Raw genomic sequence first — 26,247 nt, forward strand, 5'->3', positions numbered from 1 at the left:
TGATCATTGAAAGTTCATTAAAACGCATGCTGCCAAAATTGTCAACACTGATTGTAGAATTCTAAGTATTGTACCTCTCACAGGTAATGACAAAGACAGCCAATCAAGATTCATTAAACAGTCATTGGCTTAGCAGTCAACGGAATTGCTAGTTGATTCAAGCAATTCTTTATCGGGTAAGTTCATATTACATTCTCAAGGGATCACAACAAAAATCACTGAAGCACGGAAAGGAAAGAAAGGCAGCTCGGAAGGGAAGCTACTTTATTGAGATGAGGCTTCCTCTTTCTTCTCTGACAAATACCTAGAGAACAACAGAACATACTACGTTAGATGTAGTGGCACTTGTTTTTCACTATGAGAACCCATGTGTTTTAACAACTTGAGACAATAGCTACTAAACATAAACGGCTAAAAAGAACTACGGGTTCACTAGTATATAATTTGGTCATGACCTTGAACATTTGCACAAATTATATATAAGACAAGATTCTTTAGACCAGAATAGAATCTCCCACAAACATTTCTAAAGATGGTAAGCAGAGGTCAGCATAAAGCAAGAAAAGGATAACACAGTTGGGTAAAACAAGATTGGAAACCCAATGGCAATTGCATAGAAAAGAAATTAGCTCAATATGAACTAGAAACACCACACTTACCCCTGAGCTCTAGCCCAACGGGAAAGTTGGTAGAGCTGTACTGTCTCATTTGAAACATGGCATGCCAGCAGTAGATGGTTTCGTGGCTGTACCATCCATGCAAACCTCATGAACAATGCAGAATAGATGCACATTGCTGCAAAATTGGAGTAGAAGGAAACAATTAGAAACTTGGTCAGGTAACAGATACCAAGAAAAATCCATACCTTCTTCAAATTACATTTTATTTTTAACCTGTTGTCATGTTGCCGGAAATCATTTCTGGGGGCTTCTTCATGTCCACCAATCCCTGACACATTCACCAATAATTTTCAGACATGAGTCATAAAGCACAAAGTTGAATACTTGAATCTTTCTCAGATCAAGTACAATTTTGTCCAAAGGGAGCTTAATGACTGAACATATAAAAAAACATATATTTGTACAATCTTAAATGGATAGTGGTTAAGCATACAGCAAGAACAAATCCCCAATTGGCAACGGGCCCCCAAAAGTGAGTTGTTTTTGGACCAACTGGACTGTTCAGGAATGCTCGGAAGGAAGAAGCCATACGGGATAAATGCTGCTGAAAGTAGCTCTGCAATGATTGAAGTAATAAGTTGGATAGGAATTATTACTTTATAAATTATCAAATTTCAAAAGATAAGTAAATTCAGCAGCAGAAACTGAAGGTTATATTGATCATTCGAAAATACTGCCACACATATCACTGTTTCAAATTATCCTCAGCAAACAACAAAAATTACGCCTTACTTCCATCCCATCCCAGCCTAGCCTTTGGCGTCTGTCCACCCCATTCCACCTCTCAGACAACATTTATCCTTTTTGCAAGTCAAACTCTACAAGTCATTTAAGTTTTAAGCCTCTGCTTGGTTTAACGATGCTACACCAGCAAAAAGCTTGGCCTCAGGGTCTCACCCCTAACCTATTCAGTTGTTGTAACCATCCCCAAAACTAATAGCTATGCTTTTTCACCTTGAATGGTTATTGACATAATATCAGAGTCTCTTTGCCCAATGAGACTAGTTAGATATCAGAGTGCGTAAGTGGGAATTGCAAGGAAACAAAAACTCTCCTTGGGCATTGTACAATCATGAACTAGTTAGATACTAATGAAAGTGCAAGAAAATTTTCATGATCAAATTAAGCAGCTGTAACTCAACAATCAACATAACACCAGGCAAATGCAGAGTAAACAATCAATCAGATTGACTCTCTCTTTCTCACTCACTCACAAAAACACACAATACTTGTTATAATTAGACCAAAAACCAGAGAGTTTAAAAACACAGAACATAAAACTGAAAGCAAACGCCTTTGATTGATAGAAATAAGGTCAAAATCCCAGTCATATGTAAATATATTACTTTTCTTCTCATTCAATCAGAAATCAAAAGAGTCATAATTGTATATAAAACTGAAAGACAAGAAACCCTAACACCAAAAAAAGGCTTTATATTCGATAACTATATTTCCCAATTTGTTTTGAAACTAAAAAACCCTAACCCCACCCGCGTCAACATATAGGAACTCAGGAAAAAAAAAAACAAAAAAGAGAGCTAGTCATTGCAACTTGTCGGGAAGCGCCAAAGATTCGAACTTTAGATGAAAATCGATAAAATAAATGTGCAAATTAAAAGAATTGGATCGAAGAGCAAGTCACGGTTCAGCTAAGAATATCAGTGAATCACGATCAGATGGCGACCACGATGATGATGATGACGTCGATGCTGTATGTAGGTAAGAGCGAGTAGTATTAGTTAAGGCGAGTACCTTTGTAAAATGTCGCTGGAGGGATCAAAGACGACGGGCGATTCCGGGGCAGGTGCTGGCACGATAAAAGGGGAAGATGGAAATGTTTGGTGGGAGAGACGGTAGGCGTAGGTGGAATTCGATTTTGGATCCCCTGACTATCTGGCTCGCGACTTCTGTGCTGGAGCAGTGATCTCGTGAGATAGGGTTTAGCGGAGAATTTTATTAGAACTTGACACGTGGCTTATTTTATTTTTTTAAATATATAAAAGAAGGCTAAAAGGCCTGATTAAACTCTACGTGGACTTTGAGCCAAAGCAATTTATCAATTTAACTATCCTTATGTTTGGATGAACATTAGTTAAAAAAATAAAAGTAAAATAAAGTAAAAGCAAGAAGAATTAAAAAAAAAAGATATATGTAATATTTACTAAAAGAAAGGAAAGAAAAAAAAAGAAAAAAAAAAGATATATGTACTATTTATTTAGATAATTAAAATTAATAAAAAATAAAAAAATCTTAATAATTATTATTTGGTTAAATAATGAAAAAGGAAGGAAATGATTTATTATATTATTTTTTATTATAACTTTTGATAATCATTGTTTTTACTATAATATTTATATGTTTATATTAAAGTATTCTATGTTTTCAATTTTTTTTATTTCTTTGTAAAAATAATTATGAATAAAATTTATGGAATTCATAAAAATAAGAGAAAAAATTAGTGATAATAAATTTCTTGATATGATATTTTATATTTTCAATCTAATTTTGAAATTTAAAATCATATACTTTTAATTAAGAGAAATTAATAAAAATATAATAATTATTTTATATTTTAAAAATTTTATTCTTTTCCTTTTCCTTCCTTTTTTTTCTCAATTTGGAGCAATTAAAAAAATAAAGAAAGTTGAAGAAAATCAAAGGGAGTTAAGTATATCTTCTTTTTATTTATTTATTTATTTATTTATGTCAGGCAAAGAATTTCACATTCCTTTTTATTTCATCTCCATTCCTTTCTTTTTTTTTTTTTTACTTCAATCCAAACATGCTGTAAAGGATTAAAACGTAAAATCTATCTATCTACTATTTACCTGTTATTACTTTAATTTAGTACTTAAAAATATAAAATTTTTATTTTTATTTCGTAAAATAATTTGATACTTAATTATTATTATTATTATCAGTTAAGTGATTAACATGACATAAATACTTAATAAAATTATGTTACATATCACAAATATTTAATTATTATCACATTAATTATTGTCATGTAAAAAAAAAATTAATTTTTTATAAAATAAAAAAATTTAGAAAAATAAAAAAGATTGTATGAAAAATAAATAACATGATGATAACTAAATATTTATGTTATGTGTCATAATTTTATTAGGTATTAATATCACATAAACAATTTAACTATCGATGTTAATTTAAAGTATCAAAATATTTAACAAAATAAAAATTTTATTTTTTCTAAATATCAAGTTTATAAAAAATATATAATACATGAACTATTTTTATATTTAACCCTTAACCAAAACAGGTGGACGTTTATATTAAAAAGTGTATCCATGACCATTACTTTGGCCAAAAATTGGCAAATAGTTTGCACATTGGTTAGTCTCTCTGCAAACGAAATGAATTTTTTTTTTTTTTATAAAAATTTGCAATCTAAAAATTAATATATATATAAGTATTAAAATTAGAATTTAAAATTATTAAATATTAATTTATAAAAATGATTATATGAACTAATTAAATTAAATTTTGATTTAAAATGAAAATTTTTTGTTCAATGATATTGATGGTAATTTAGCATTTACATTTTTAAGGTTAGTTAATTAGTCAGTGAACATACTCCTTCATACCAAAGGCAAGAAAGATGTAAAATAATTTAATGATATTCTTGATATATATATTTGCTTAATTTTAGTTCATTAATAAAGTCACTTACTCTTCGAAATAATAAAAGCTGGATATATAATTAATTAGAAAAGAGTTAGGTTTCAAAGAGATATTAAGGAGTAGATCATGCTGACATTTTTAGGATTATATATCAAAACCTTTTCAATTCAAACGCATTTGTTTATGTGATTCTGTTACATCGTAATAATAAGAGAAATAAACTTGTAGCTGCCCCCCTAATCAATGTAGCATTTAAAACTAGAAACTGAACTAAATTTTATCAGATAATCTTAGATCACACCAGTTAGATTTTTAAAAGTTACTGAGAAGATTTAAGTGTGTAATATCTCTGACAGTTGCTAACAAAACCGCTTATTTTGGGAACAATTGGTGAAGAAAATGACACTTCATCAACCAAAAGAACATAAACTGGGACTGTTTCATTACTTTAGTGAACAGTAAATGGTACTAAAATCAGGCTTATTTATTAGTTGGTTTAATCAGTTTTGATGGGGTCAGGGTCTTCTATAAAAAGAGAGTTTCATATCTTGTCTTCAGGAAGTAACTGAATCTTTTTCTATATCGATTAAAGTGTTAAAGAAACAGCTGAATAATGTTTCCTGTTTCATCAATTTCGATTACATTAGCTGGGAATAATTCTCATTGGATCTCTGTCTTTGTTTTGCTTGCTTGCTTGTCTGTGCAAGGCCAAAGTTTGTTCAATATCTTCATTGCTTTATTCCTTTGTTTTTGGAACTATTTTTATTTTTGGCTAATTGTTTTGTCTTTAACACTAAAATTTTCGATGCAGTAACTCAAAAATCCCAGAAATGGCTTGGTGCACCTTCGTCAAACTGTGAAGAAAATTTGAATGTAGAGAGATCCGATTTTCCAAGTGATTTTGTTTTCGGAGCATCGACTGCTGCTGCTCAGGTGAGCTGAACCTGATGCAAACCTTTGTATTTTCGGACCGATCTTTTTTTTTTTTTTTCTTTATAATCAAATTCAGGGTGTTAATCATATATAGTTTGAAGGTTTGATTCTAGAAATACCATTTCCCTTGTATCAATAAGACAATAACATAAGTAATTAAACTGTGTGAAGATTGAAGGATCAAGTAAATCTGGAGGGAAAGGACCCAGTGTTTGGGACGAATACGTTCGGAAATTCCCAGGTTAGCATGCTGTAGCAACATGATTCTTTGTTGTCATAGTAGCACTTTACAGGATTCTCAGTTGAATTTGTTATGGTTTTGCTCATGCAGAGAAAATAATGAACAGAAGTAACTTGGAGGTAGCAATCGATTCTTATAACCGTTACAAGGTAATAACATGAACATCTCTCATCCTAGGCTTTCAAGTTACTACTAGTTAAAGTTCCATCATGTAGAAAAAATAAGAATCCGAAAGGGCTGGTAAATGTATTTGCAGGAAGATGGGCTGGTTTTGAGGGACCTTGGCGTGGATGCTTATAGATTTTCCATTCCCTGGACCAGGATTTTGCCTGGTAACTCTTCCTTTTTCTGTTCAAAAATAATAAAATATAAAAGAGAAAATAGTTACAACTTTTTTTTCCCCATACATGTAGATGGAACTTTGAGTGGTGGAATAAACCAGGAGGGTGTCAATCACTACAACAATCTCATTGACGAGTTGATTAAACATGGTGATTAATCGAAACATTACTGCAATTAAGTTTTGACGTTTTCTGCCTGGTTCGTTTTTGTCATTTGGCTAATTCCCTTTTATATTTGGTCAATTGAAGGCATCAAGCCCTTTGTGACACTAATGCACTTTGACTCACCTGAAGCCCTTGAAAACAAGTATGGAGGCTTCTTAAATCGCACTGTCGTGTAAGCTCCACTCTAACATATCTACTGTCTCTGACTCTTTGCAACTTGTAATAAGTGTAATTGATGATCACTAATCTGTCGTTAATCTACTATCTTTTCCAGGAAGGATTTCAAGAACTATGCTGAGATTTGTTTTAAAGCATTTGGAGATCGGGTTAAAAATTGGATTACAATCAATGAACCACTAATTATTGCTAAATTCGGGTATGCCATGGGAGTGGCTCCACCAGGCAGATGTTCAGATAGAAGAAACTGTCCCGCTGGTGATTCAGCCACTGAACCTTACGTTGCTGCCCATAATCTTCTTCTTGCTCACGCAACGGCTGCTAAGCTTTACAAAGAGAAGTACCAGGTATCTAAGCCAGAGTATGCCTTCTGTTGGGAGTATTTTAGGACCATAAGCTAATATTATAGGCTATCATGTTTATTTCATTATTGAATTCGGTTCACCAGGCAACACAAGGGGGACAAATTGGAATGAGCCTTGTTGGACAGTATTATGAGCCTTATTCAAACACATTGTTTGATAGAATTGCAGCAAAAAGAGCCATGGATTTCGAGTTGGGATGGTTAGTAAATCACTCTAACGAACAATTTCTCAGGGAATTTATCTTGAAAATCCAACTTATCAAAGGCAAAATTGAGAAGTGATTAATTTATCACTTTCCACTTGACGCCAATGATTGAAACTAATTACTGTAAAATATTGAATGCATCGTTCCTTGGTGGTGTGGTTTCCAGGTTTATGGAACCGCTGGTGCGAGGACAGTACCCACTAAGCATGAGAAGATTGGTGAAGGGTAGGCTACCCGTTTTCACTGAAAAAGAGAAAAAGCTGGTCAACGGATCTTTTGATTTCATTGGCATCAACTACTATACCTCAAGATATGTTAAGAACATTCCAATTAATCCAAAAGCTGCACCAGTCAGTTTCTTGGCAGATGAACATATCAATTCCACAGGTAATCTTAAATTCAACTTTATTAAAACAAACATCCGCTTTTATTCCTCTTGGTAATCCGAATTTTTACTGTCTTTCTGTGGCAGTGGTCAAAAATGGAGTTCCTATTGGTCCAAAAGCTGAAGGGAGCTGGTTCCTTTACATTTATCCCAAAGGGCTGTACAAAATTTTGAAGTTCATGAAGAAACACTACAATAAAAACCTCATAATCTACATTACAGAGAATGGTTTGGAAACTTGTCTCCTCCATGCTTCCTTTCTATTGAATTCTTTTATACTTTTCTTTTTTTTTACAAAGAATGTCGCAACTCGGGAATATAAAAAAGAAGTTGCAGGCGCTTAAATTTGAATTCCAGATAGATGTATGAATCATCCAAACTTTCCATTTTGTGATTGCTAATTACTCTTCATAATCATTTCATATAGGTGTTACAGAGAAAAAGAACGACAGCATTCCAATTCATCAGGTGCTAAACGATCAATTTCGAATTGAATTTGTTCAGAAACATTTGCAGCAAATCAGCAAGGCTGTCAAGTAAGTATTATACTATGTTTTTACATATATTCTTCATTCTTTTACATATATCCTTCACTTGCTTAGGAAATTGATTACTGTGCTTTCTGTTAATTTGCAGCAATGGAGTGAATGTGAAAGGATATTTCTATTGGAGTTTATTTGATGACTTCGAATGGACAGAAGGCTTTGGCGTCGGATTTGGACTTTACTACATAGACTACAACAACAACCTCAAGCGCATACCCAAGAAATCAGCCAAATGGTACCATGATTTTGTCAAAGGTGACAGAAAACAAGCATGCTGAAGATTAAGCTCTGCAATTTATGAGCAAATTTTGATGGACGGACAGGGTCTAAAATCTCATACAGGATTGTATCCATTATTAATATGATCTTTGCCTTATACTTCCTATACAATCTGAAGCTCCCTAGCCAATGGATTAAAAATTTTCTTAAAAACCGAAAAAAAAAAAAAACAAATAGTAGGATATATGATGTCGTTTCCAACTATCAATCCACGAACTGTTAGTTTAATGATATTGAAGTAGCTTTTAAAGTTGAAGGTCTTGAATTTGATTCCAAATATCCAATTTTAGTCCAAGAGATAAAAAAAAAAAAAAAAAATTCAACTCATTGAATTGATGAGCCTCATTTCCAATTCTATGTAAGATCCATCCATTTCAAATGTTCTTTGACAAGCCAGGTTCATTTATGGGGCAATTGGATTCTTTATTATCATCTCTAATGGAATTTAAAATAAATTTAATATTTAATTAGTAATTAAGTTAGACATAAATTCTTTCAAAAGTGATCATGTTTTATGTGTACCAGTAACTTTGTCTTATTGCATGCCAAAAAATTTGTTTTATATTTTATTTCTTTATTTTGTTATTATTAAATTGTTTAAAAAGCTTTTTTTTTATATATGATTTAAAATTACATTTTAAAAAATATAGTAATAACACATATTCATGTATTAATCATATATTAGTCTATATAAAAATGTGTATGTATAACTTTTGATTGACAAAAACACTGACCTTTGTTCATTTTATTTTTTTAAATTTTGATTTAAAATAAATTTTGTTATTATAATTTTTAATTATAATAATAAAATGTTAATAATATTATATAAGACTTTAAATTCTATTGAATCACTTTTATTAAAAAATAATTTATTTCACTCAGAAATTTTCATTCAATGTATATTTCTAAATTGTAGCCATATTAATCAAATTAAATATATATTTTTCTTTTAAATCACTTTTATCAAAATTTTTCCGTTCAAACAGATATTGTTTATAGTTTCTAATAAGAATCATACTCATTGCTGCCTCCTTAATCGATGTAAACTAAAGCTCCAAACCGTATAAACTTTGGACAATTACTAACAAAACTGCCTATTTTGAGGATAGAGATTGACACTTACTCAACTAAAAAGAACATATGACTGGGAATATTGTTTCATTCATGGTTGTCACATAGATATTTTTAGTGAATTATGAACAGTAAGTTAGATTTCTTGTTAGATAGTTTTGATGGGCATACTTATATTTAAAAGAGGCTCATCCCTTGCATTTTTACACATTCAGTGTCTTCAATCCATTAAATCTAAGACACTTTAGAATCTTGTCTTCAGAGAGTAGCTGTCGTTTTCTACATTAAAACTTTGTATGTTAAAGAAACTGTAGGGGTTACAAAAATTAAGAATGTTGCCAATTTCATCAACTGGGAATTCTCAGCAGAGTCTGATCTCGATCTCTGTCTTTGCTTTGCTTGCTTGCTTGTCTGTCCATGGCAAAAGTTTGTCCATCTGGTTTTTGTTTTTTAGTTGTTTTTTTTTTTTTTTTGGATTGTTTTGTCCCTGTAACACACTACGAAATTTTGATGCAGTAACTCAAGCATCCAAAAAAGGGGTTGGTGCACCTTTATCAAACTCTAAAGAAAATTTGAATGTCAAGAGATCCGATTTTCCTAGTAATTTTGTTTTTGGAGCATCGACTGCTGCTGCTCAGGTTAGCTAAATCTTATGCAACTGAATATCAAATCATATATGATGCAATACATACTATTAGTCTTTCGGATGTCTTTTTTTTTTCCTCTATAATTGAATTCTAGGTGTCAGATTCAGTCACCTATTAGTTTTAATGTTTCATTCAAGTAAATAGTAAGAACACAGCATTGGCTCAGTTAGTTTATGTAACCACGTGATATCCAGTAAATTTGGAGGTCAAATACCAGCACTCGCAACACTTTCTCTATCTTCAGGCTACCGCTATTTTGCATAAAAAAAAATAACATGAGAAATTTAATTAAGTGCAGATTGAAGGATCAGCTAAATCTGGAGGGAAAGGACCGAGCGTTTGGGACCCATATGTTCGGAAATTCCCTGGTTCGCATCATGATTCTTTGTTGCTATAGTAGCACTTTACTGGAATTGTGATAGCAGCTAACAAAAGGGATTCTCATTTGAATTATTGATGGTTTTCTTGCAGACAAAATAATGGACAAAAGTACCTTGGAGGTAGCAATCGACTCATACAAGCGCTACAAGGTAACACATCTCTCATTAGGCTTTCAAGCTACTACCATTAAGAGTTGCATGTAAAAGAAACAAGAATCCATATCTGGCCATTGCTTTATTACGGAAATGTAAATGTATATATATATTTGCAGGAAGATGCATTGGCTTTGAAGGACCTTGGCGTTGATGCTTATAGATTTTCCATTCCCTGCACCAGGATTTTGCCTGGTAACTTCTCGTTCTTCTGTACAAAAGTACTAAAATATTAGTTGGAATCTATTAAACTATGTTAATCACAACTTTTTTCTTCTATATATGTAGATGGAACTTTGAGTGGTGGAATAAATCAAGAGGGTATCAATCACTACAACAGTCTCATTGACGAGTTGATTAAACATGGTGAGTAATTGGAATATTACTGCAATTAAGTTTAGAAATTTTCTGTGTGTTATCTTAACTCTTTATTTCATCAACTTTTGGTTTTGCCGTTTGGCTAATTCATTTTTATGTTTCATTTACTGAAGGCATCAAGCCTTTTGTGACACTAATGCACTTTGATTCACCGGAAGCCCTTGAAAACAAGTATGGAGGCTTCTTAAACCGCACTGTCGTGTAAGCTCCACTCTAACATATCTACAGTCTCTGGCTCTTTGCAACTAGTAATAAGTGTAATTGATGATCACTGATCTGTCATTAATCTGCTTTCTTTTTCAGGAAGGATTTCAAGAACTATGCTGAAATTTGCTTTAAAACATTTGGAGATCGGGTTAAAAATTGGATTACAATCAATGAACCACTAATTATTGCTAAATTCGGGTATGCAATGAGAGTGGCTCCACCGGGCAGATGTTCAGATAGAAGAAACTGTCCCGCTGGTGATGCAACCACGGAACCTTACATTGCTGCACATTACCTTCTTCTTGCTCATGCAACGGCTGCTAAGCTTTACAAAGAAAAGTACCAGGTATCTAAGCCATAGAATGCCCTCTCTTGGTGTATTTTAGGACCATATGCTACTAGATTGTAGGCTATTATATATGTTTATTAATTGTTGAATTTGGTTCTCCAGGCAGCACAAGGGGGACAAATTGGAATGAGCGTCGTTGGACAGTATAGTGAGCCTTATTCGAACACATTGCTCGATAGAGATGCAGCAGAAAGATGCATGGATTTTGAGTTGGGATGGTTAGTAAAATCAGTGTCTGATGAATATTTTCTCAAAATTGATTTTAAAATCCAACTTACCAAATGCAAAATTGAGAAGTAAAAAACTAGAGTTGATTTATCAGTTTCCACTTGACACCCACATATATAAACCAGTGATCGAAATTATTTAAAAAATTGAATGCATTGTTGCCTTCTTGGGGTGGTTTCCAGGTTTATGGAACCACTGGTGCGAGGACAGTACCCACTAAGCATGAGAAGATTGGTCAAGGACAGGCTACCCGTTTTCACTGCAGCAGAGAAAAACCTGGTCAAAGGATCTTTTGATTTCATTGGCATCAACTACTATACCTCAAGATATGCAAAGCACATTCCAATTAATCCAAAAGCTGCACCAGTGAGCTACTTGGTAGATCAATATGTTAATTCCACAGGTAATCTTATAAATTCATCTTTATTGAAATAAACATCGGCTTTTATTCCTTAGAAGGAAGAGGGAAAGAATTTTTGAAGAATATAAAATGCAAGTAAAGATCTTATTGCTGTGTTGTTGTGGCAGTGGACAAAGATGGAGTTCTTATTGGTCCAAATGCTGGAGGGAGCCAGTTCATTTATTTTTACCCGAAAGGGCTGTACAAACTGTTAAAGTTTATGGTGAAACACTACAATAAAAACCTTACCATCTACATTACACAAAATGGTTTGGACTGCATGCTTCCTTTCTATTGAATTCTTAGACACTTTATAGTTAGTTCTTGCTGATGCATCTTCATAACCATTTCGTATAGGTTTTACGGAGAAAAATGATGATAGCATTCCAATTCCTGAGGCCCTAAAGGATCAAAATAGAATTGAATTTGTTCAGAAACATTTGCACCTAATCCACAGGGCAATCAAGTGAGGTTTTTTTACCGTGTTTTTCCATGTATTCATTCTTTTATATCCTTCACAGTAGCTTAGAAAACTGATTAATGTGCTTTATGTTGCCAATTGCATAGCAATGGCGTGAATGTCAAAAGGATATTTCTATTGGAGTTTATTTGATGACTTTGAATGGTCAGAAGGCTACACTGTCCGATATGGACTTTACTATGTTGATTTCAAGAACCTGAAGCGCATCCCCAAGGAATCTGCTAAATGGTACCATGATTTTGTCAAAAGTTACAGAAAATAAGCATGCTGAAGATTGAGTTTACTATGCTTATAGCAAATTTATACCATTCATCGAGAAAAAAAAGATTCCGCTTTCTGGTTGATAGCGTCCGTAAGCTCCTTTTATAGGCCTTCTAGTATTTAAGGAATGGATTAATAATTGAATATATGCAGGCTGGCAGGGGATATATAGTTGTGTAGTATGTAATTGTAGATTTAATTCTGCAATTTATGAGCACTTTTTGAAGTACAGTCTACAGTATTTTTTGCTTCTGTACTCGTATCCAATTTTATGTAAGCTGTCAACAATTCAACATATACCCAAGAGAAAGCATTCCAATCTAAAGTTTTTTGACAAACCAATCTGATCTCTTTCAAATGTACAAATATATATATATATATATATATATATATATAGACTACTAAATTTCTTCGAAAAGTTTGATCAATACACAAATGGAATGGTGTTTATTATATTCAGGATTTTTTGATAAACTTTGGACAAGTTGTAAACAGTATCATGCACTAATAAAACAGAAAAGGTTGAATGGCTTAGCCAATCCTTGTTAGAATTCTAGTTGAAAGAAAAAACAGCAAATGCTTTTCAGATGATCTACTTATTGAATCTTTACATTGAATTGCTCAGAAAACACCTGTACCGTGTCGACACATGCATTCGGGCACTGGATATGCAATCACGTCTTTGTCTCTCCCTTTCTTCCTTAGCTGAGGCATCATAGTGTTATTGTGCATTGATCTTATTATGCTACTGAATTCTTTATCAGAAATGGAGGAGTCTTCAAATAAAGGAAGCATTGTTCTTTTGTTTGGCCTTATGCTTTTCCTATGGCCCGTATAGGCACGGTGTCCCTGTCAATATTAACATTAAAGTAATAAGATAGTTCGCCTTGTTTCATGCCTAAAGTGCCAGATTCACATGATGCAAACTATAGAGCATTCAGTTAATTACCTGTAAGGATCGGCCCATGTTTCCACCATGGGAAGGTATAAAGATGTCGCTGTTAAATGAGACTATGTAGTCAAGCGCAGATAGAGCAGAGGAGCTGTTTAGGAATGGCGAGAGTTCTCCCTCACGTGCCAAGGTCTCCTTCCTCACCAAATTTGGAAATTCTGCAGTAAGTGGCTGCAAAGCCTTGGAGCCACCAAATGGCTCTCCTCCAGCAATGTAAAATCGAGCACTTCTTGGTGCCCCTAAAGCCTTTAAAAATCTACAATAACATGTTTTAGCAGTCCATAAAACCTGACATTCTGAATGAGAAATTGGCCTTATAAAGTTCAGCTTTCATGTTTCTAGTTTACCTTGCCATCTCTAATGCATTTAGAGGGCACAGTCCAGAGAGCCTTCGTTGAGTGTAGCTCATTTTCACTCTTCCAGTGAGATACTGGGGTTGAGACTTCTGAATCTGGGTGATAATTTTGTCATATTCTGGACCTAAACCAGTGAGACATCCGGTTCTGACCCACACATCTTTCTCCAGCCGGAGATGAAGGGCAATATATGGACCTTCAACCCACATTCTCCTGGCAAGCTGATTCCCAAGCTGAAGAATTGGCCCAGCAAATCTTAGAGCATGGAAGGCTACCTGCAATATAGAAAGCAGAACAAAGGAAGGTTCATTTGATCGCATTATAATGACTGTATATCTAGATTGATGACTTCTGCAATCAGACTTCAATGGTGTTCATGAAGTACCTTACACCTAAGCTTCTGCAGATCAGCGGGAAGATTCTTGGAGAGCCTAGAGTCTAACCCTTTTAGAACGAGAACACCTTCTTGACTGAGCTGAATGACAAAAAATGTTTGAAAATGAGATAAAACTATTTGTTCCTGAACATTAAAAAACAGAAAGAATTTACAGTCAAGGATATAAGAACTTCTTTTGCATGAAATAGACACTAGCCCGGAATAGATATATGTCAAAATCTAGTGAATTTTGTTAAAAAAAAAAAATCACAACCAGCTGCTTCTTTTGAGAATTTCTCAAAGTCTATCCAAGTTGGCAAATAGAAAAAAATAGCAGCAATTACTGGAATGTTGCATTCATCTCAATGGCAATTCAATCATTTATTTAAGATTCATTTTCCTTACTTGCTTGAAGAATTTAGCACGGATCCAATGCGGAGACACATTGTAAGGAATTTGGGCAACAATGGTCTGTTTCACCATCAAATGTGTGGAGGGTAGTGAAGTTACAACTCGTACATCAGCTCGTAAAGTCTTCTTGAAGTGTTCCACATCATATATGTCAGGAAATTCACTGAAATTTTAATGAAACAGAAAGATTAATAGAAACTCCATTTATAACTCTTTCCATCAGACGATATTAGTTTGATCATTACCTTTCATCTTCCCAAATCTGGTTGACCTGCAAGATTGGCACAACTAAAGCAGCTTCAAGAATTCTAGCTATAACAACAGCATCAATTACCTGATTCCTCTGCTGATTCAATCCTCCTGTAGCCACCACAACCAAGAACTTATTTGTCTCCTTTGAAATCTTGGCAGACCTTCTCCGGTACCCTATACTGGAATCCAAGCAAGGTCGGCACCCTTTTCCATCTGGCTGCTTCCAGAACTCCTTTTCCTCCTCAGACAAGTTTCCAGAAACCACATGAACTGGTAATGGCACCATGGCACTGCTGCCAACCCTCGGTTCACTCTCATTGTAAGAGTTTAGACCAGAAAGTAAAGCTGCCAAGATAATCTGAGAGTATGAAGATGACAAAGAATGGTGTGGAGATGGGGATGTTGGAGAAACTATGGAACATTGGATTGAATCTTGGGAACTGGGAAAGAATCTGACAATGGAAATTCCCAAGAAAGTGAAAGAAACTAGGAAAGAAAGGACAAAGATAGAGAGGGATGCTGATGTCTTCTTGGTAGAAAAGATTGAAGTTAATGGTGAGACAGAGAACAACTGAGTCGATGATCTTGGAGTTATACTGATGAAAGGGTTCCTGATGACCCTTCCTGATCTTGCCATTGAAGCCTTCAATCACCAAAGTCTCCTCACTCCTGCAAATTAAAGGGTTTTTTGGCACTGAGTTCCTGATTTGGGTAAGTTTCTTTTTCAACTTTGGCAAAGAAATGCAGAAAATTTCATAACTGAGCTATCAGATATTCATGATTTTGGCAAATTTTCATGGAAAATATTGGTGAATAAAGATATCAAGCACCTAAAAACGAATGGTAGTTATTCAGTCGCACAATCGGTTAATCTTCCCGGCAAAAATCTTGAGTATGACACAATTCCGAAACTATCCTCAAGCCGCCGTCAACCCAAGATTCATCATTTTCAAAGTCACCTCAACTTTTTGTTGGATTATGAATTACTACACGGTAATGAAAATTTAAAATGTTCGTACAAATAATACAAACAAAACATTACGGGAAAAAAATATAGCATTCAAATTCACCTTTTTTTTTTTTAATTTAAGTGAAGGAAAGCTATCATCAGGACATGTTGTAAGTCTCGACAAAAAGTTAAATTGAATTATCGAATTATACAAAAAAAAAATATTAACATACAAACTTAAATCTTACGAATAAAATATTCTATCAAATTCATTTAAAATTTTAATTTAAAATGACTTCAATACCCTATCATCCACATATGGTTTTATTATTTACAAGCTTACCAAAATTAAATTTGGATAAAAAAAAAAAAGGATGGACAGAATGGTCAACCTTATTTGTTAGGAAGCTGTCACTAATATTATATATATCATAATTAAAAAAATTGGTCCCAGATTTTGACATCATCAAACCCTAAACGTGTTTAATTTAGGCTCAAATTTAATTATTTGAGAGAGAAAATGGTATGATTTGTTGTTGTTGTTATTATTGTTAATTTGGCCTTATCAGTAATAAATAGGAATGGAGTTTCCTTATTAATAATGGTTGAAAAGCTTGGGGATGAAGATATTATATGAAAAAGAACCATGCATAAGAGAAGCATTTAGCATAAGAATATTATAAGATGCTTATTTAGGAATTTTTTCACAGTTGGATCCATTAAATTTTTGTTAACATCTTATAAACTTTCAAAATTATCCATCACATTTTTTTTAACAAAAAAAAAATTATGGTTTGAAAATAAAAAAATAAATTACAAATATTAAAATTTAAAATTTAAAAATTATTTTTTAAAAATAATTACATAATTAACGAAATAATTTCGGATTCATTATTTATCACATTTTTAAAAAAGTCAAATGTTAACATATAAAATAAAAATCACTTACTTTTAATTATGTAAACCATTTGTCAATTTCTTTTATTATAATCTCTATCAAAATCATATATATTAAAAAATAGAATGAATAAAAAGATTAAAAAAATTTTATCTATAGTTAATAAAAATGTTTTCCTTACACATAATATCATCTCGAAACAATAATAACAACAACAATAATAACAATAACAATAATAATAATAATAATTTATGTATTATTATTGATATAAAATATCAATAAAATTTTTAAGTTTTAAGAGTGAGAATAAAAAACTATCGGTTAAGATATATTTTAAAAAATAATAACAAAATTAATATAATATATAAATAATATAAATATTGACGGGGGCTATTTGGGCCACGGCCCAAAACATATATGGAATCCTAGGAATTTGTAAATTTGACGCTAGAAATCCGGAGGAAACAGAATCCCATTTATACAAATGGAAATGCTGAAAGAGCAAAACAACAAAACAAAGCCAAGCTAAGTTAAGATCGAAGAAGCTAAGGAAAGAAGGGGCATGGCAGAAACTGAAGTGAGCTGTGTTGTGTCTGATTTTATCAACTTCTTAAACGTTTCTCCTACTGCTTTCCACGCCGTCGGTAATCTTTTTTTCTTCTCCATTTTCTATCATCTCTCTTTGGTGGAAGTTAGCTGATTTAAGCCCATTGAAATCAAACTAATTTACTATTATAATGCATATATATTATTTTTTATTGGATTTTATTGAATTATTTTTGTTGGGTTTTTGTTTTAATCACAGATGAGGCAAAGAAACGGTTGCAAAAGGTTGGGTATGAGCAAGTATCAGAGAGAGAAGAGTGGAAATTAGAAGCTGGGAAAAGATACTTTTTCACCAGGAATCATTCGACCATTATTGCTTTTGCTATTGGTAAAAAGTATGATTTTTTTTCTTTAGAAACAAAAAGAAAAACTTATTTGTTTACTTTTGTAGTTTTGTTTGATTGCAAGAAAATGTAGGGTAAAAAAGGAAGTAAATTTGTGACAAAGTTAACACTTTTTGGCTACCATGGACTTGAGAAGAACTCTGGTCTGACTAGGGGTGGGTGGGGGATTTTGTTGTTGTCAATTACTATATAAAAAGATTTAAAATTTATGTTTTTATTGTGATTAGATGATGTTTTAGTTGTTTACCCGCTAATATTTTGTATGCTTAGATATGTTGCTGGAAATGGATTCCATATAGTTGGTGCACATACTGACAGCCCCTGTCTAAAGTTGAAGCCTGTTTCCAAGGTGATTTCTTTCGTCTATCATTAAACTAAGATGTTAAGATTGATAATTTATAATTGAAAAAAAATTTGACTTCCTGGGATTGATCAGGTAAAAAAAGGCGGTTATCTGGAGGTTGGTGTGCAAACATATGGAGGTGGTTTGTGGCATACATGGTTTGATCGTGACTTGACAGTTGCAGGAAGGGTGATGATAAGAGAGGAGAAGGGTGGTTCTGTATCCTATGCACATCGGCTAGTTAGAATTGAGGAGCCTATAATGCGTGTCCCTACCCTGGCTATTCACTTAGACAGGTGGGCTTCCTAGATGAATTCTCCAAGTACTTTATACTTGTAATTGGCATAGATAACTGTCTTGTCGGATTTAACTCACTTATCACATTGAGGACTTTGAATTCTCTTTCTTTCTCTGTTGGTGTTGTAGTTAGAAATTTACTATGTTTTTGTATGTCTTGTGAGTAGGGGTGTTAATGATGGATTCAAGGTGAATACACAGAATCATCTTTTACCTGTCCTGGCAACATCAATTAAGGTAATTCTGGATCAATGCATTATTGCATGCTATCATTTCCAGATTGTAGTTATGTCATTCATCATTTCAGTTCCTACAAGGCTAAGTTCATTTACTATCTTGACCCTGTGTCAACCACACCACAACAGTTTAAAAACTTTATTCCAGTCAAATGGGTAAAGGCCTTTTTATGTCTAATGCGGTGATGTGATAATTGCTTCTCAGTTTTATGTTGCTTCATGACTAGAAAGTAGAAACTAAGAATTTAGATGTTCCTATGACTATATTGCAAGATTTAGTAATTCATTCATATTGTTACAGAAACCAGAATCACTTCAGGAATGCCTGTGTTGAACAAAATTTTGATAACATCAATCATATAATTATGTTAAAGTCTAACAAGCTGGTTCTTCAGCTTGGACAATTCATGATTGTTTTTGCCAGTTGTAGCTTAAGATGTTTAATTGTTGAAAAAGGAATAGCCTAATCTTGTTCAAGTGTTACTTATTTTAAAAATGAGTGAATAGGACATCAATTTTTCTGTATGTCTTCTTTTCCACAGGATTGATGTTTGCTTTTCTTTTCTCTTTCCAATCTGTTGAACTGCTTTTCACAGGCGGAGCTCAATAGAGAGGTTGCTGAAAATGGTCCAGCTGAAAAAATGACTAACTCAAGACATCATGCACTTCTGCTGCAGGTTTGATAATTTTTTAACCCTAGCGTTTCATTATGTGCAGCAAGCTACAGCGTTGCAACACTTTTTTTAAAAATAAATTCATTACTTTTCTTGTATCTAGATGATTGCAAATAAGCTCGGCTGTCAACCAGATCAAATATGTGATTTTGACTTGCAAGCATGTGATACTCAACCAAGTATAGTAGCAGGTGCTACAAAGGAATTTATCTTTTCTGGAAGGCTTGACAATCTTTGCATGTCGTTTTGCTCTCTGAAGGTATGAATTGTTTTTTGCTTGTCTTCCCAGGAAGCAAAATTATAGGTTTATAATTGAGTTTCTTGACTAGCAATATGTAGATGTGGTTTATGTGTTTTTCTTTCCAAATGGAGCAATATTTGGAATTTTGCAATTTTGAACCTAGTAATAGTATGTGCATCGTTTGCTTCATCCCTTCATGATTTAGGAGGCACTAGCTACTTGGTAGATTAAGTATTAGTGACTGTATGACATTTAAAGCGAATGTTGAATAAATTGGGCTTGTTTGGCTTATACATTTATTTTATGCTTTAGTTTCCCTGGTCTAATCAGTTAATCATGGTGTTGCATTTCTACCTCTCCTCACCAGCTATAATAGATTTATATTTCTTGTGGTAAATAAGACAATCTTATATATTTTGATGGTCTGCATCGTTTTCTCTTATTTTCATGCCATTGCATTTGTCTTGGCTGCATGTTTGGTTTTAAGCACTAGCGACCATTTAATATATATATGCCTTATTTGCAACATGAGGCTTGATGATTCACAAACATATTCTTAACCTTCTTATCACCTCTGCTGTTAAACTACTAGAATCATATTAATCCAATTCAATTCAACTGCCAAAGCAACTTTTCATAACTCAATACATTGGAATTTCCCTTCATTTTAGTGGCATATCCATGTTTTGCAACTGGAAGTTTCATTATATTGTATTCCATCCAATTAGGTATAAATTCCCATTACTGGCTGAGAGGGAAAGGTGGAATGCAAAAAATTTGTCATGTTAATGTGCAGTGGGTATTCTCATACATAACAATGTAATTTCATTCCAGGCTTTGATTGATACTACATCTGCTGAGAGCAACCTTGAAAAAGAGAGTCGTGTTAGAATGGTGGCATTGTTTGATCATGAGGAGGTTGGATCTGATTCAGCACAAGGAGCTGGATCTCCTGCAATGTTAGACGCTCTATCACGAATAACGAATTCCTTCACCTCAGATTCAAAGGTGTTTACTGCTCCATCTTATTTTCTGAATCCCCTTCGATTCAATTAGCTTGTCTGATTACTGTTATGTGAATATTTAAGTTAAATTTTAGTTGTGTCAACTGGACTCACTTGATTTCTGTATGGTTCACTCTGTTTTAAGTCTAAAAAATTTTCATTTACCCATAAATATGGCATCCAGATAACGTTCTCTTAAAATTATGGAAAATTGAAAATCAGAAGCACCTGCATTTCATGATACCTTTTGTTTTTCTTTTACCAATGAAGACCATGATAGTGTTTTGTAAAGATTTAACTTGTATTTTGTATGTCGCTTTCCAATTATTTGCTGTGATTTGGTTTCTGAAGAAATTCTTTCAGACACAATCAATCTGCTTGGAAATTTGCAAGTATATTATCTGAATACTGTTGTCATTAAGTTCTGTATTAACAAACTACTGAAAAGTGTCTACACTGGTGTTGCAATTCCCAGAAAAAAATTTTGAATTTCTTTTATCTCTTTATTCAAAACTTTTGCCCAAATGGAGTTGCTGTGTTTTCTGAGCTCATCTTTTTAAGATAACATTCATCATTTGCCATACAAGATTTTCCCTGTTTGATGGCAGTTAACACTTATCTGAGCATATAGATTGGCATAACCACAATCTGCTTGTCTACAAACTTTTAGTAATTGTGCTTTCAATTAAATTATCCTGTTGTTGATTTTTTGTTGCATTGTTTCTTTTCAGATGCTACCAAAAGCAATCCAGAGAAGCTTCCTTGTTTCTGCTGACATGGCACATGCCCTTCACCCAAATTATATGGTATGTTGTTGCATGTGAGTCATAACTTGCATTTGCAGATAATTTCTTTTGTTGCACCATGCTTATATGCTGATATCCACAGGAAAAACATGAAGAGAACCATCAGCCTAAGTTGCACGGGGGACTCGTTATTAAACACAATGCAAACCAACGTTATGCAACCAATGCGGTCACTTCTTTCATATTCAGGGAAATAGCAATGAAGCATAACCTTCCTATTCAGGTCAGTTCCATCCTTAACAAAACAGTTGCTGCGAATTCTTTGATGTTCAAATTCTAGTGAGAATGGAAACATAATTACATGTGTTTTATAGCATTTGTAACGTCTTAAAGTGCCCTTGATCTTTTGGAATGGAATCCGTAATAATCATCTCATTTCTTTAAATAAAACTGAGGATAATAAGAGGAGAGCTTTTGCTGAAAATAACAAATTTATTCAGTCCTCAAAATACCTTTCTAAGGAAACTGAATAAACTTATTATCAGTACCGGGTATCGCAAACCTATTCTTCACTTGCATGTGGTTCTCAAGGGATATGTTGTCGCATCATGTCTATCTGAAGATGGTGCAGAAAAGAAATGCTTTTTTTTGTTATGACTACTGTTGGATAGATGAACTGATTATTTCAGAAAATTCTGTACATGTAGGATTTTGTGGTGCGGAATGATATGCCTTGTGGCTCCACCATTGGTCCTATCCTGGCAAGTGGTGTTGGGATCCGCACAGTAGATGTTGGTGCTCCGCAATTATCAATGCATAGCATACGAGAAATGTGTGCTGTTGATGATGTGAAGCATTCGTATGAGCATTTCAAAGCCTTCTTCCAAGAATTCTCTCATCTTGACACCAAAATTACAGTTGACATGTAGATCCTCTTATCTTTGGCGGGGTAGTGCAAAAACCAAAGTGCCTTTCAAATGGCTGCTATTTAGGTTCTTGCTCAAGATGCCCCATCCAACCATGAGTATTATTTGGCATAGTAAGTTTGTGGATTAGTTGGTATATTTTTCTGGATCTACAACTTGTATGGTGGCTTGGTAAAGGGTTCTGTGAGTGGCTTATGATTCAGCCTAACAATAAGCTTGGAGATGGATTGGATGTGTCTAACTCTGATGTTTTTCTGCTGCAATAACAATGTTCTGTCAGTCACTACAAAACTTTGGATGATATTGTTGTAAAACCTAGTATCAGGCTCAAATTGTACCATGATTTCATCTGAAAGATATTATTTTCCAGTACTTAAGAGTTGATTTCTTCTATAATCTTTTAGTTTTGTTCACATGAATTTTCAATTAAAAACTTGGTGAATGAGGAGTTTTCCATAAATTTTGCTTTTGGCAGCTCCTCCAGACACAAATCTAGCTGTTAAACCAATTTATTAGATTGTTAGTATCTAAAACTCATGAATTTGTCTAACCTCTTTAATAAGTCCAAGTAACTTTGTCCCACCCAACATCACATAACAATACCAAATAGGTAACTGCCACTACTCACTAGTTTGATTAGCAAGGGACATAGCAAAGCACCTTTGAGATTAAAAAAAGACTTGTTGTCAATCTATAGTATCATTATTCAAGTATAAGCATCACCATCATCTTCAATTCATGAACAGCATTTGAGCCAAAATAGCAATGAGCTCATAATGGATCAGAGTATCTGAATGTGCACCCAAAACATGAGCAAAAATCCAAGAAAATTCTTGACAAAAAGAAATTTCTGTTTGTAAGTTAAGAGAACCAACATTCATAAGTAGAGCACCTTCTGAACCTCATCCCTGATGCGGTTTCATCATGAAAGTACCTTTTTAACCTCGTCCGTAACCTCTTTAGGAGATTTCTCTGCATGAAGCTTTGCAAGTATTCCCTTCTTGGAATAATAATCAATCACCTAAATTTCAAACAACACCATTAAAAATGTTAATGACAATTGAGAAAGTATTTAATTAACATAATGGTGTTCATAAAAGGTTAAAAAATTGTATTTGTGATTTTACAAGAACCATCAAGATGTTCCTTTAGATCCAGCATAAGAACAACCGAATAATGTAGAGGAATATAGTAATCCCTTTCATAAGATTCAAGCCACATGATCAAACAGTTTGTTACATAACCAGTTTATCTCCTTTTAAGTAAAATGCCTTGCACCTAATATTGTATCCCTCCAATTCCAAATAACTCGGAAAAATTGATACTAGAAAGATTGTGGATCTTTCTATAAAGAAAGAATTAGGAAACACAAAGCATACTGGTTCAGTTTGCTTGTGAAATGCCTGTAGCCTTGACTTGAGAACAGCTGCAGTATCATCTTTACGCTGAATCAAAGGTTCCCCAGTCACCTTGAAGAGAATATAAACAAGGAAGCAAAGTTGTTAATATAACTGCAAGTAGTTCTTTTAAAAATTGGTGATGCAGCTTATATAGAGTTTTGGATTGACATATAAATAAAGCACCAAGAAATTTGCATTAAATTTAGGAATCTAGAGTGTCTTGTGATAGATTGCCTAATTTACCACTTGACTTCATCAACTGGAGAAAAAAATGTGAAAAGGCTGTCCCCAGATCCTTGACAACCAAATTAGAATTTATGTGACAAACATAAGCAAAATGAGGATTATTATGTTCGACTTACATCATCAACGCCAGGAACTTTAGGAGGTGCAAATTTTGTATGGTAGGTCCTACCACTAGCAGGGTGGATCCAGCGAGCAGTAATCCTCTCCTCCAAGATCACATCATCAATTTCAAAATCAAGCACCTTATCAATTTTAACTCCCTGCTTGTCAAGCATTTCATCAAGCTGCAAATCAAAGATCAAGAACACATAATTAGGTGTGGGAATAAAAATTTTAAAAACTGAAGGTTTTGCAGGGAGGGAAGAGAAAGTGATAGCATAAAGATTCTTTAGAAGGCAACACCTTCTGTGCTTGGGCTACAGTCCTTGGAAATCCATCAAGAATGAAACCTTTTTGACATGAAGGTTTCTTGATGGCTTCATCAATAATGCCAACAACCAGGTCATCAGAAACAAGTTCTCCCTGATAAACAATCGCAAAACACTTCATCAGTCATCATCAACCTAGTAAGAACCATTAAAACAATCCAGACAGGTGGTGGAAATGAATTTGACTTTATCCATAGCCCCCTTGGCCTTGATACCAAGTGGAGTTTTAGCAGCAACAGCAGCTCTTAGCATATCACCAGTGGCCAAGTGACACAAGCAGTACTCATTCTTTATGATTGGTGATTGAGTACCTTTTCCTGATCCAGGTGGACCTGTCAATAATAAGATTTCCAATAATTAGAAACAGGCCATCCTTCTACCAAATGATAAACAATAGATAACACTGAAAGTAATGTACAGAATGCTAATAGAGTGCAGCACGTTTTTGAGATAGTGCTACAAATCATGCAATTTCCACATAAAACGGACAGTCAACAATGCTCGAGATTTGAATAGAAAATAAAAAATTAAAAAAATACAAAACTTTAGTATCTTTAAGTCAAAGAATTAGTTTGCTTATAAATGATACCAAGCCGGGAAATGAAAAGGTAAAGTCCAAAGCTTATGCAACCAAAATGTTTAAGGATTAAGAAATTATGCGGACATTGCTGCATAGAACTCTGCCACTCAAGACAGACTCATTTCCTATTAGTATTAGGTCCTGGACAAGGATCATTAATCATTAGTCTTCCAAAACCTATTACTTATTCTGCATGGCAAAAGGTGAATGCAGAAGGAATTTACAGATTCAAAATTGGCATGAAAATTCATTTCATTTTGCTGAAAAGAAAATATGGACTCCGCTTTGTGCAACAAGCATACAAAGGTCCAACACATAAAAATAAATCTATGGTCTTTACAAAGTAATAGGAGGGAAAAGGAAAACCCTAGCAACCCACTGTTCATTGATCTAGAGTTTGCTCAGGAAAAGACCCATTTTTTCTCTAAATGTAAATTTCTAAAAATCAAAATTTCCCAACACTCCACTTTTCAGAAACAAAAACCATTAGAAATCCCCCAAGCCAAAGCCCCCCCTTCGCCTTCACATACGTACTTATTCATTTAAATTGTATGAAAAGTGAAAAAAGTTTAAAACTTTCAGTTCAATTTGGGGCTTTGGGAACTCATAGTACATTTTCACGGTTCTGTCTAAACGAATTAAAGAAAATCCGACAGAAACCAGACTCAACAAACTATGGGATCTGAAAGTTCCATTTTTTAGTTCTCAACAAAACAAAATTCCAAAACTTTGCAGAGGAAAAATTAAAAAAAAATTCAACAAAAAGATTAGAAAAGAAAGATTGTACCAATGAAGATGAGGCGCTTCTCGGGTTTGGTTGCACACTTCATACGGCGGAGAAGCTCACTCATGAGTGATTCGGAGGGCACATCTTCCAAGTCCACTGAACTGCTCGCCATTTTCAATCTCTTTCTTGTTTTTGAAGGGTTTTGGGGTTTTAAACAGAAGTGGGAAACCAGAGAAACAGAGCATTTGAGATTTCAGATAGGCATTTTTAAGGTTCTTTACTTTTGGTTCGGTTCGGACTTCGGAGCCACCAATGCATCAAACTCAAGCACCAGTCTTTCTTTCCTGCTTTGTTTCAAAGTTACTGTTTTGCCCTTTCTCATTTACAGTCCCATTTTTTTTATTTTATTTTTCTAATTTTACTCTGCCCTAATTGGTTCTTTATTTAAAAAAATAAATTTGTATTTTGTTTTTGAATGGTGGAATTTAGTTAACATATAAATTCTAAAATGTATAATGCAAGTACCAATAATTATTGGCTAAAGTGAGAAGAATTTTTTTTTATTTATCTGACTTTAAATCCATTAAAAATTTATTTAAAAAATTATTTTTTTATGAAACAGTTAAATTCACTGTAAATAAATTTGCATAAATCGCTCAAAAAATTAATAATAATGCAGGTGAGAAATATCAAAAAAGACAGCTAGAAAAACGTTTTTCATTTGTATTTTTCAATCCACTTT

General features: G+C 33.6%; 5 protein-coding genes and 1 pseudogene across 5 annotated transcripts; 3 read left to right on the plus strand and 3 right to left on the minus strand.

The window, feature by feature from the left end:
• Nucleotides 1–30: 30 nt before the first annotated feature.
• On the minus strand, nucleotides 31–2,571 carry LOC111289820 (mitochondrial pyruvate carrier 1-like). Its single transcript, XM_022881153.2, has 5 exons — nucleotides 2,433–2,571; nucleotides 1,114–1,236; nucleotides 894–948; nucleotides 660–795; nucleotides 31–304 (listed from the first exon to the last, which is right to left on the minus strand). Exons 2-5 carry the CDS (start codon nucleotides 1,207–1,209, stop codon nucleotides 265–267), a joined length of 327 nt encoding a protein of 108 aa, XP_022736888.1. The 5' UTR covers nucleotides 1,210–1,236; nucleotides 2,433–2,571; the 3' UTR covers nucleotides 31–264.
• Nucleotides 2,442–8,146, plus strand: LOC111290959 (beta-glucosidase 13-like). The gene is made up of 16 exons (XM_089768747.1): nucleotides 2,442–2,533; nucleotides 4,465–4,523; nucleotides 4,679–4,712; nucleotides 4,827–4,883; nucleotides 4,979–5,255; nucleotides 5,427–5,496; nucleotides 5,587–5,645; nucleotides 5,753–5,828; nucleotides 5,910–5,987; nucleotides 6,087–6,174; nucleotides 6,277–6,526; nucleotides 6,628–6,743; nucleotides 6,916–7,136; nucleotides 7,222–7,362; nucleotides 7,562–7,670; nucleotides 7,771–8,146. Exons 1-16 carry the CDS (start codon nucleotides 2,442–2,444, stop codon nucleotides 7,955–7,957), a joined length of 1,914 nt encoding a protein of 637 aa, XP_089624873.1. The 3' UTR covers nucleotides 7,958–8,146.
• A 965-nt stretch (nucleotides 8,147–9,111) lies between these two features.
• On the plus strand, nucleotides 9,112–12,887 carry LOC111289293 (beta-glucosidase 13-like; annotated as a pseudogene).
• A 45-nt stretch (nucleotides 12,888–12,932) lies between these two features.
• Nucleotides 12,933–15,790, minus strand: LOC111289290 (O-fucosyltransferase 37-like). The gene is made up of 6 exons (XM_022880215.2): nucleotides 14,854–15,790; nucleotides 14,603–14,771; nucleotides 14,207–14,296; nucleotides 13,813–14,096; nucleotides 13,463–13,721; nucleotides 12,933–13,362 (listed from the first exon to the last, which is right to left on the minus strand). The coding sequence occupies exons 1-6, from the start codon at nucleotides 15,495–15,497 to the stop codon at nucleotides 13,135–13,137; spliced, it is 1,674 nt and encodes a 557-aa protein (XP_022735950.2). The 5' UTR covers nucleotides 15,498–15,790; the 3' UTR covers nucleotides 12,933–13,134.
• Nucleotides 15,791–17,127: 1,337 nt separating this feature from the next.
• LOC111289291 (putative aspartyl aminopeptidase) lies at nucleotides 17,128–22,503 on the plus strand. The gene is made up of 11 exons (XM_022880216.2): nucleotides 17,128–17,351; nucleotides 17,513–17,648; nucleotides 17,928–18,006; nucleotides 18,094–18,296; nucleotides 18,465–18,534; nucleotides 19,130–19,210; nucleotides 19,311–19,466; nucleotides 20,283–20,456; nucleotides 21,184–21,258; nucleotides 21,341–21,481; nucleotides 21,906–22,503. The coding sequence occupies exons 1-11, from the start codon at nucleotides 17,270–17,272 to the stop codon at nucleotides 22,125–22,127; spliced, it is 1,419 nt and encodes a 472-aa protein (XP_022735951.2). The 5' UTR covers nucleotides 17,128–17,269; the 3' UTR covers nucleotides 22,128–22,503.
• Nucleotides 22,504–22,792: 289 nt separating this feature from the next.
• On the minus strand, nucleotides 22,793–25,972 carry LOC111289294 (adenylate kinase 4-like). The gene is made up of 6 exons (XM_022880218.2): nucleotides 25,566–25,972; nucleotides 24,385–24,530; nucleotides 24,173–24,292; nucleotides 23,887–24,054; nucleotides 23,504–23,593; nucleotides 22,793–23,145 (listed from the first exon to the last, which is right to left on the minus strand). The coding sequence occupies exons 1-6, from the start codon at nucleotides 25,675–25,677 to the stop codon at nucleotides 23,047–23,049; spliced, it is 735 nt and encodes a 244-aa protein (XP_022735953.2). The 5' UTR covers nucleotides 25,678–25,972; the 3' UTR covers nucleotides 22,793–23,046.
• Between the last annotated feature and the right edge of the window lie 275 nt (nucleotides 25,973–26,247).

Source organism: Durio zibethinus, chromosome 11 (assembly GCF_047325235.1).
Source record: "Durio zibethinus cultivar Kanyao isolate XHJ-2024 chromosome 11, ASM4732523v1, whole genome shotgun sequence".
NCBI lineage: Eukaryota > Viridiplantae > Streptophyta > Magnoliopsida > Malvales > Malvaceae > Durio > Durio zibethinus.